The 11,147-nt window shown below is 38.4% G+C and overlaps 1 protein-coding gene across 1 annotated transcript in view; it reads left to right on the forward strand.

The window, feature by feature from the left end:
• Positions 1 to 11,147, forward strand: part of MINDY2 (MINDY lysine 48 deubiquitinase 2) — a gene marked incomplete at its 3' end in the record, with an annotated part of 87,713 nt that overhangs the window by 64,457 nt on the left and 12,109 nt on the right. Inside the window, exon 6 of the mRNA XM_003784637.2 lies at positions 2,834 to 2,976. Within this exon, the coding sequence (XP_003784685.1) occupies positions 2,834 to 2,976 (143 nt within the window). The remainder of the gene's footprint in view (positions 1 to 2,833; positions 2,977 to 11,147) is intronic.

The following is an 11,147-nucleotide window of genomic DNA, read 5'->3' on the forward strand; positions in this document are numbered from 1 at the left end:
GTGAATTCATTTTTATTCAGTGTGTGATAATCCATTTTCATCATTATTCTTTTCTGTACTTAATTTGTTCCAAATATGGCCAGTGGGATGTCCTCAAGCCGAGTCCTAGGTTCTTTTGATATATCCTCATCATTCCATGAACAGTTATTTTTCTTGGCACAGTAAGATGTTCTGAGTACTCTACTGCACCCCTAGGAGTTAGAAGTTGCAGTGTGCTATAATCATGCCACTGTACTCTAGTCTGGGTGACAGAGCAAGAGTCTGTTTCAAAAAAAAATCTTTCTGAAGCAAGCACATAGTAACACAAATATTATATGCAGCACTGACACTTCTCAGCATAAGCATAATGCTTCTTATTGATATATATTGCTTCTTATATATATATATAAAAAATATATATATAGCGCCTCTATATATATATATTATGATATATATAATGCTTCTTAAATGATATATATTCATAAATGCAATTTACTATAATATATGTAATAAATGCTATTTATTAGTATATAATTGATATATTCTATTCAGTAACTTAAGTACTTAGCAAAGTAATGATAATACTTTTGGGACAGAGCCCTTATTTCTAAATTTATAAACCCAAGAAGTTGCAGGGATGCTATCAGTTTCCTTTGTCTATAGCCCTCCTTATGATTTCCGCACTTTTCCTTCTTCCACAGCCAAGTGCTTGGAATAGTATGATGGACTGGTAACTTTTCACCACCACTTTTCAGCCTAAAGTACTGTGACTTAAAACCAGGGGAAGGAGAGGAAATGGAATAAACTTGCATTATCCAGCTACTTCTGGCTGTCCCAAGTTTATTCTCCATTTAGTATTGAAATATTAGTTTTATCTTTACTCTCTCTGACTACATTTCTCAGATCACTTATAAAACTTTTTAGAGCATTTCCTCTTCACCCATCTATTCATCCCGTTGCTTCTGAGACATTTCTTTCCTACTAAATAAAGGAAGCAAAAGGTGGGAGAGAAAGGAGAAATAAAAGTTCCCAGACCAGCCTAAGCAAGAGTGAGATCCCATCTCTAAAAATAGCTGGACGTTGTGGCAGGCGCCTGTAGTCCTGGCTACTCAGGAGACAAGAGAATTGCTTGAGCCCAAGACTTTGAGGTTGCTGAGAGCTACGACGCAACGACACTCTACTCAGGGAGACAGAGTGAGACCATCTGGAAAAAAAGAATTTTACATGGTTGATTTTTATTATTCTTGGTAGCTAGAGTCTATATAGTGGCCAGGAACACTGAACTAGTAAATAGTGAACCACTGTTTTTAGGGAAAATACAGGATTAAGTTCCAGGAAGCCTCTGCTCACATTTTCATCAACTGATCAATACTTAACCTTATTTAATGCATTTTTGTTTAAAGATAGCTTATTTAATATATATTATTGATTCATTAGCATTAAACTCATAGCCAGCAGCACTACAGGTCCAAAAATCCAAGATGTTCCAAAATCTGAATTATTTTGATCACCATTGCAGTGCTCAAAGGAAATGGTCATTGGATCATTTCAGATTTTGGATTTTCAGGTTAGGGATGTTCAACCAGTAAGTATAAAGCAAATACTGCAAAATCTGAAAAAATTCGAAATCCCAAGCATTTCAGACAGGAGATATTGAAACTGTGTAGCTCCTTCCCAAATGAAGCTTATCTAGCACATGTATTTTCATCATAAGACATTTACCCGCTTAGGAACACTAGCCAGCACTTTAATATTATGCTTAGGGGGCATATAAAACAGAAAAAACACCAGAAAAAGCATAAAAATGTAGAAAACAAGGCACTAAATAGATCATCTCCTGTGTTTACATGGGAGAGCTGAACAAGAAGGTAAGATGTTCTTTGTTTGACCCCAGCTGGGAATGTGTGCAATGGGCACCTTAAATTTGGGGGCGTGATCTTCCCATGTCTACAGAGGATCATGAAAATAATGCAAGTATTGATTTTGGTGTTCTAAATAAATCTTAGCTAGTAGATGAACTCATAAAGCCACAAGTAATGAGGATCAACTGTTCATATAGCTTTTAAATTTTACCGCAGATAACTTCTGTATATTTTATTATGTTTCAGAAACACAAGAGATAATTTCTATTTCTAAACATAATGTATCTACAGTAATGAGTGGCATATGTTAGAGATCAGAATAAATATGGTGACAGTCATCTCATTGCTTTCAGTTTAGTCGTATACTTTTAGTTTTAAAGCAGGGTTTGAGCAGTTTGTGACTTCAGCATTACCTAGGATCTTTGTAAAATCTTAATCAAATCAATTTGTTAAGGCTAGTTTTACTTAATTCGTTTATTTTTCTTTTTTAAACTTATTTTTTAAATTCAGATTAATATTAGGGTACAGATGATTAGGTTACCATTGTTTATGTTTCTAAGGTAAACGTCAAGTTGTAGTTGAAGCAGTTGAGCCCTTCCATTAATTTCCACTTTTAAATACCCACCTATTGGGGAAGTAGGTTTTGACTGACATCTTCCTCTCCTACCCACTTCTCAAATTGCCTAAGACCGGCCTTTATATTTGCTTTAATGGGTTTTAGTTTTATTGTATCTGTGTCTTTTATTATAAGTTACCAGAAATCCTTTTTGAAAGCAAGTGATTTATAAGTAAATACCTTTATAGATAAAAAAATTTGTGAGTCTGCTTAAGATGAGAATGTCTGTAGACACATTTTCTATAGCAAATTTAAAATTTGGAACCATCTTATAATAGTAGGTAAAGTCTTATAGTGATTAGCTTTTCTCCATACCTGGAACAATGTACATAAATAAAAAAGGATAACTTTTTAATTGTGAACTTTGGTCTCATAGGCTTTGTAGCTGAGCAATTTCTAAATAACACAGCCACTCAACTGACATACCATGGATTATGTGAACTAACTTCAACGGTTCAGGAAGGAGAACTTTGTGTGTTCTTTCGGAATAATCATTTTAGCACCATGACCAAATACAAGGTATGAAATAGCAATAGCTACTTAATTGTTATTCTAAATCAAAGGAGCTTGATTTAGAAATGTTTTTTGATCTTTAGTATAAAATTCCTTTGCCATCAAATGATTAAGGTAATTATTAAATACTGTACTTCTGTGGGATGGAATGGATTAGCAATTGAAGTATTTCCTGGAATCACGTATTGTTTTTTAATTCTCATCTTCTTCACAGTATATTGCATTAAGAAGTATTTTTAGCTGGGCAAGGTGGCTCATGCCTATAATCCTACCACTATGGGAGGCCAGGGCGGGTAGATTGCTTGAGCTAGGGAGTTTGACACCAGCATGAGCAAGAGCAATACTCCATCTCTACTAAAAAAATAGAAAAATTAGCCACGTGTGGTGGAGCACACATGTAGTGCCAGCTACTCAGAAGGGTGAAGAGTCTAAGAGTTTGAGGTTGCTGTGAGCTATAATACCATGGCATGCTACCCAGGGCAACAGAGTGAAACTGTCTCAAGAAAAGAAAAAAGAAAGAAGTATTTATTGTCTTTCCAAGGAAAAATAAATAAATAAACTATCATCATGATAAGTTATCCTAGTTCTATCTCTAGGGTTTATTTTAAAGTACTAAAGGATTTAGAAAAAAGAATAACAATAGTGTTTGCTATTATTAAAGTTAGTGTGACTTTATTTTTTTTTTCTTCTAAACATTTTATTTTTTTGCGGTTTTTGGCCAGGGCAGGCTTTGAGCCCACCACCTCTGGTATATGGGGCTGGTGCCCTACTCCTTGAGCCACAGGTGCCGCCCTATATTCTTAGTATAGTGCCATTTATGGCTCTCAAAAAATCTTACTGATTCACCCTTTTTGTTATCTCTTGTATTTCATCTTTTCTGTTTTTACACCTGTCAGTTTCAGGAGTTCATCAACTCATACCGAAATTTCGGCAGTGGAATACTATTCTGATCATGTTAGTAATATAGCCAAAAATTACAGCAGCACCTAGTGCCTAGAGGGTAAAAATGCAAGGGATGTTCTAGTCCCATAAGCCAACCCTTTGCCTCAGCCAAAATGGTATCTGTTCATTGATAATCCTGTATCCCATACATACTTTATGCTCTCTCAGTTTTGACCATTGCTTCCATTTCTTACTCCTCAGTCCCCGTTTGGAAAGCCTATTCAAATTTGCCTATTCAGATTTCAGCCATTTATAAGATGGATTTCAAATACTAAACTTTTAAATAAAACTACTTCATCTCCCAAAACTAAGCTTCACGTGTTGCAGCAGCATCAAACTGTAGACATTTCAGTAGGAGTCACATTCTATGTTCTGAAAATGTAGCATGCTGCAGGCACAGTGGCTCACACCTGTAATGCCAGCACTTTGGGAGGTCAAGGCAGGTGGATTGCTTGAGCTTGAGACCACTCTGAGCAAAAGCAAGACCTTATCTAAAGATAGCCTGGCATTGTGGTGGGCACCTGTAGTCCCAGCTACTGGGAAGCTGAGGCAAGAGGATCACTTGAGCCCAAGTGTTTGAAGTTGCTGTGAGCTATGACGCCATAGCACTCTACCAAGAGCAACAAAGTGAGACTCTGTCTCCAAGAAATATGTATACATAGCATGATAAATCACAAAATTCTTCTCACTGAAAAGATCTCAGATATTGTCTTTATTTTGCCAGTATATACCACGATTTAGAAGAATTTCAATTAGTACTAATATTTCTTTGTTTTACAAAATTGCCACAATTTTTTTTTAATTTATTGTTAGGGATTCACTGAGGGTACAAAAAACCAGGTTTCACTGATTGCATTTGTTAGGTAAAGTCCCTCTTACAATCGTGTCTTGCCCCCAAAGGGTATGGCACCAAGACCCCACCCCCCTCCCTCCTTCCCTCTCTCTGATTTTCCCTTCCCCACTCTTCCCTCCTTCTTTCTCTCTCTGCTCTTCCCTTCCCCTACCCCCACCATGTCATTAATTGTCATTAATTTTCCTCATATCAAAATTGAATACATAGGATTCATGCTTCTTCATTCTTATGATGCTTTAATAAGAATAATGTGCTACACTTCCATCCATGTTAATACAAAAGCTGTAAAGTCTCCATTTTTTTAATGGCTGAATAGTATTCTATGGTGTACATATACCACAGCTTGTTAATCCATTCCTGGGTTGGTGGGCATTTAGGCTGTTTCCACATTTTGGCGATTGTAAATTGAGCTGCAATAAACAGTCTAGTGCAAGTGTCCTTATAATAAAAGAATTTTTTCCCTTCTGGGTAGATGCCCAGTAATGGGATTGCAGGATGAAATGGGAGGTCTAGCTTCAGTTCTTTGAGGGTTCTCCATACTTCCTTCCAAAAAGGTTGTATTAGTTTGCAGTCCTACCAGCAGTGTAAAAGTGTTCCCTTCTCTCCACATCCATGCCAGCATCTACAGTTTTGAGATTTTGTGATGTGGGCCATTCTCACTGGGGTTAGATGGTATCTCAGGGTGGTTTTGATTTGCACTTCTCTAATAATTAGGGATGATGTGCATTTTCTTATGTTTGTTAGCCATTTGTCTGTCTTCTTTAGAGAAGGTTCTATTCATGTCTCTTGCCCATTGATATATGGGATTGTTGGCTTTTTTCATGTGTATTAATTTGAGTTCTCTATAGATCCTAGTTATCAAGCTTTTGTCTGATTCAAAATAGGCAAATATCCTTTCCCATTGTGTAGGTTGTCTATTTGCTTTGGTTGTTGTCTCCTTAGCTGTACAGAAGCTTTTCAGTTTAATTAAGTCCCATTTGTTTATTCTTGTTGTTGTTGCAATTGCCATAGCAGTCATCTTCATGAAGTCTTTCCTCAGGCCAATATCTTCCAGAGTTTTTCCTATATTTTCTTTGAGGATTTTTATTATTTCATGCCTTAAATTTAAGTCCTTTATCCATCTTGAATCAATTTTTGTGAGTGGCAAAAGGTGTGGGTCCAGTGGCAGTCTTTTACATGTGGATATCCAGTTCTCCCTGCACCATTTATTGAATAGGGAGTCTTTCCCCCAAGGTATGTTCTTGTTTGGTTTATCGAAGATTAGGTGGTTGTAAGATGTTCGTTTCATTTCCTAGTTTTCTATTCAATTCCAAATGTCTATGTTTCTATTTTTGTGCCAGTACCATGCTGTCTTGACCACTATGGTTTTGTAGTGCAGCCTAAAATCTGGTATGGTGATGCCCCCAGCTTTGTTTTATTACTAAATACTGCCTTAGCTATACGAGGTTTTTTTTTGGTTCCATACAAAACACAGAATCATTTTTTCCGAATCTTGAAAGTACGATGTTGGTATTTTAATAGGGATGGCATTGAATAGGTAGATTGCTGGGAAGTATAAACATTATATATATATATATATATACACATATAAAAAGTATATATATATAGTATGAAAGGTCTTTATTGGCGGGGGAAGGATGCTGCAAAGCAGCACTAAGGAGGAGAGAAAAGAAGGGCGGTGCCTGTGGCTCAGAAGGGTAGGGCGCCAGTCCCATATGCCAGAGGTGGCAGGTTCAAACCCAGCCCCAGCCAAAAACACGAGGAGAGAAAAGAAGGGGGAGAGAGGGAGAGCGGAGGAGAAGAGAAGAGGGGGGAAGTGTAGACATTTCAACAATGTTGATTCTTCCCAGCCATAAGCATGGTATGTTCTTCCATTTGTTAATATCCTCTGCTATTTCCTTTCTTAGGATTTCGTAATTTGTGTCTTCATTGTTATTGTGCTTGAAGGAAGTTAAGGATTTCCTCTTTTATTTCTTCCTGCACCCAACTGTCATGCAACAGAAGGTTGTTTAATTTCCATGCCTTTGTGTGGGGTTGAACGTTTTTGTTGGAGTTGAGTTCCACCTTTAGTGCCTTGTGGTCTGAGAAGATACAAGGTAAAAGTTCAATTCTTTTGATTCTGTTGAGGTTTGTTTTGTGTCCTAGGATGTGATCAATTTTGGAGAATGTTCCATGGGGGCGATGAGAAGAATGTATGTTCTTTATCTTTAGGATGGGAGTGCTCTATATGCGTCTATCAAGCACAGTTGCTCTAGGGTCTCATTTAAATCCCTTATATCTTTGTTTAATTTCTGTTTAGAGGATCTGTCCAGCTCTATAAGAGAAGTATTAAAGTCCCCTGTTATTATGGTATTATAGGATATCATATTGCTCAGACTGAGTAATGTCTGTTTCAGGAGTCTGGGAGCATTTAAATTGGGTGCATAAATATTTAGAATTGAAATGCCTTCTTGTTGTATTTTTCCCTTGACCAATATAAAGTGGCCGTCTTTGTCTTTTTTGACGTTAGTTGCTTTAAATCCACATGTATCTGAAAATAAGACTGCAACTCCTCTTTTCTTCTGAATTCCGTTTGCCTGAAAAATTGTCTTCCAACCCTTAACTCAGAGTTTTAATTTGTCTTTTGAAGCTAGATGTGTTTCTTGCAGACAGCAAATGGATGGCTTGTGTTTTTTAATCCAGTCAGCCAATCTATGCCTCTGCAGTGGGGAATTCAAGCCATTGACATTTATTGAGATAATTGATAAATGTGGCAGTGTTCTCTTCATCTTATTTTTGAGAGTCCATTGCTTAGTTTTATCTTTTGCATCATTGTGGAAGTTAGGTTCTTACCTTTAAATTCTGAGTTCTTACTCTGCTGTTGATCCATTGTGATGGTCAGTGTGTAGAACAGGTTGAAGTATTTCCTGTAGAGCTGGTCTTGTGGCAAATTTCCTCAATGTTTGTATATCAGTAAATGATTTGTTTTCTCCATCAATTTTAAAGCTTAGCTTAGCAGGATATAGAATTCTAGGCTGGAAATTGTTCTGTTTAACTAGATTGAAGGTAGATGACCATTTTCTTCTGGCTTGGAAAGTTCCATTAGAGAAGTCTGCAGTCACCTTGGTGCATTTGCCCCTATAGGTCAACTGGCAGCTTGAAGAATCTTTTCTTTTGTCTTGACTTTGAACAGGTTCATCACAGTGTGTCTCAAAGAAGTTTGGTTAGAGTTGAGGCGACCTGGGGTCCAATATCTCTCTGAAAGGAGTATGTCAGAATCTTTGGTGATATTTGGGAAATTTTCATTTATAATATTCTCAAGTATGGCTTCCATTCCCTTGGGGCATTCTTCTTCCCCTTCTGGGATACCTATAACGCATATGTTTGAACCCTTCATAAAGTTCCATAATTCTGTCAGTGAACGTTCTGCTTTCTCTCTCTTCTTTTCTGCCTCTTTAACTATCTAAGTTATCTCAAGAGCTTTGTCCTCTACCTCTGAGATTCTTTCTTCTGCATGGTCTAATCTGTTGTTGATACTTTCTATTGCATCTTTAAGTTCCTTAATTAATTGCTTCAGTTCCTTCAGCTCTGCTATATCCTTTCTATATTCTTCATATCATGCATCTTTTATTTAATTCTGGTTTTGGATTTCCTTTTGGTTATTTTCCATTTTTTCAGCAGTTTCCTTCATTGTTTCCATCATTTCCTTCATTGTTTTCATCATCTGTATTCTAAATTCCCTTTCTATCATTTCTAACATTTCTTTATAGGTGGAATCCTCTGCAGTAACTACCTCACGGTCCCTTGGGGAGGAGGGGTTGCTATGGACTGGTTTTTCATGTTGCCAGGATTTTTCTGCTGGTTTTTCCTCGTGAGTGATTCATCTGCTTCCTTGCCCTAATTTTCCTTTCACTTCCTCTTGCTCTTTAAGTTACTGTGCCTCTGTACTAGGGTTTTGATGAGTCAGCTACTGGCAGGATTAGACCAAAGGAACACACACAAACACTTGCCAGTTCTCCACTGCTTTTGTCTTCCTTATGGGGTCCAGAAGTCCCTCACTGACTCCCTGTATCTCCAAAGGGATGTTTCTGGGCAGATCCCACCAGCCAGAGATGCCTGAAGTCTCCTCTCCCTGAGCAAGGCAGCTATGGTTTCTGCCCTTTAAGGACCTCCTAGTTTGGTAAGGAGTAGATAACAAATAATTATTAATTTATTTCCATTGAGATACATTCTGTAAAGGATACAAACCACAAGCTGTTAGTGCTTTTATCAGGACTTAAAACCTTGTTTAGGATGGCACATCTCAAGACTTCCTTGAAAAAGTCACATTTAAATTAAGACCTGAAAAGTGAAAAGTGGTTCTTCTAGGCTAAGTACATAGGCAGGTACTGGATCTTATAAATTCCTAAGAGGGGAAACAAACCCTAGTCTCCTGGTGGGTCTAGTAGGTCTTCTTTTTTTTAGACAAAGTGTTGTTCTGTCACCTAGGCTAGAGTACTATGGCTTCATTCTAGCTTGCAGAAACCTTAAACTCATGGGCTCAAGCGATCCTGTTTCAGCTTCCCAAGTAGCTGGGACTATAGGCACCTGCCACAACACCTGGCTAATTTTTCTATTTTTATTTTATTTTTATTTTTTGAGACAGAGCCTCAAGCTATCCCCCTGAGTAGAGTGCCCTGGCATCACAGCTCACAGCAACCTCCAACTCCTGGGCTCAAGCAAGTCTCCTGCCTCAGCCTTTCAAGTAGCTGGGACCACAGGTGCTCACCACAATGCTTGGCTATTTTTTTGGTTGCAGCCATCGTTGTTTGGTGGCCCCAGGCTGGATTTGAACCCCCCACCTTAGGTGTATGTGGCTGGCACCTTAGCCATTGAGCCACAGGCACTGAGCCAATTTTTCTATTTTTGGTGGAAACAGGGTCTCACTTTCCTTAGGCTAGTCTCAATCTCCTGATCTCAAGATGTCCTCCCACCTTGGCCTCCGAGAGTGCTAGGATTACAGGTCTGAGCCACTGCACCTGGCCTAATTTTTTTTTAAGATGGGGTCTTGCTATGTTGCCCAGGCTAGAGTATAGTGGCATGATCACACCTAACTGTAACCTCAAATTCATGGGCTCAAGCAATCCTCCTGCCTCACCCTCCCAAGTTGCTGGAACAATAGGCATGCTTGTTAATTTAAAAAATGTTTTTAAGCGTCTTGCTATATTGGCTGATCTCAAACTACTTGTCTTAAGTGATCCTGCAGCCTTAAGCCCCCCAAAGTGCTAAGCTTACAGGCATGAGCCACAGTGCCCGGCCATCTGTAATTCCTTTTTTTTTTTAAGTTTTTAGCCGGGGCTGGGTTTGAACCCGCCACCTCTGGCATATCGGGCCAGTGCCCCACTCTTTGAGCCACAGGCACCACCCCATCTGTAATTCTTAATGTCATCTGGTACCCAACCCATGTTCAAATTTCCCATTTGCCCCCAAAATGGTTTTATGAATGGTTTGTTCAAACCAGGATCTAATCAAAGACCATGCATTGCATTTGATAGAGTAACTCCATTTTAATATAATTCAAATCTTGTGTTTTCCAGGGACCTCATGGGCTTTGGGGCTATTTATTTATGCCACACTATAATCTTTGGTTCTATTTTCTTATATTCCCATTGTACTGTCTTTCCAATCCTAAGAGTCTTTAGATAAGACACTGCTTTACTGCTAGCAGAGTACTCAGTGAGTACATTCCTTATAAGGGTCAGAGACACTATGTCTTCATTGACCCAGTATTGATTACCTGATTTACAGTGGAATCATAACACTTTGGCTGTTGGTGTAGGACTAGATGTTCTAAAGGAATATTTTTTAAATGCTAAATAAAATTTATAGAAGGAGTTCTTTCAACATGGCATCCATTTGCTTGAGAAAGAAATAGGATGGCGGACTGTACCTTTGTTCTATTAAGTATGTTTGACATTAAAAGTATTATTCTTGGCTCTGTGTTCATAGCTCAGTGAGTAGGGCGCCGGCCACATAACAAGGCTGGCAGGTTCAAGCCTGGCCCGGGCCTGCTAAACACCAATGGCAACTGCAGCAAAACAATAGCTGGGCATTGTGGTGTGCCCTTGTAGTCCCAGCTACTCAGAAGGCTGAGGCAAGATAATCTCTTAAGCCCAAGAGTTTGAGGTTCCTGTGAGCTGTGACACCATAGTACTCTACTAAGGGTGACATAGTGTGACTCTGTCTCGAAAAAATAAATAAATAAATTAAAGTATTTCCTCTCCCACTAATTCCTGGGTTGTTAGAGTGTTCATAGTTCTTCTTTTTTTTTTTTTTAGAGAGACAGTCTCACTTTGTTGCCCTCTGTAGAGTGTTGGTGCATCACAGCTCACAGCAACCTCCAGCTCTTGGGCTTAGGTGATTC

Source organism: Otolemur garnettii, unplaced genomic scaffold (assembly GCF_000181295.1).
Source record: "Otolemur garnettii isolate 467f Iridium unplaced genomic scaffold, OtoGar3 scaffold00011, whole genome shotgun sequence".
In the NCBI taxonomy this organism is placed as follows: Eukaryota; Metazoa; Chordata; class Mammalia; order Primates; family Galagidae; genus Otolemur; species Otolemur garnettii.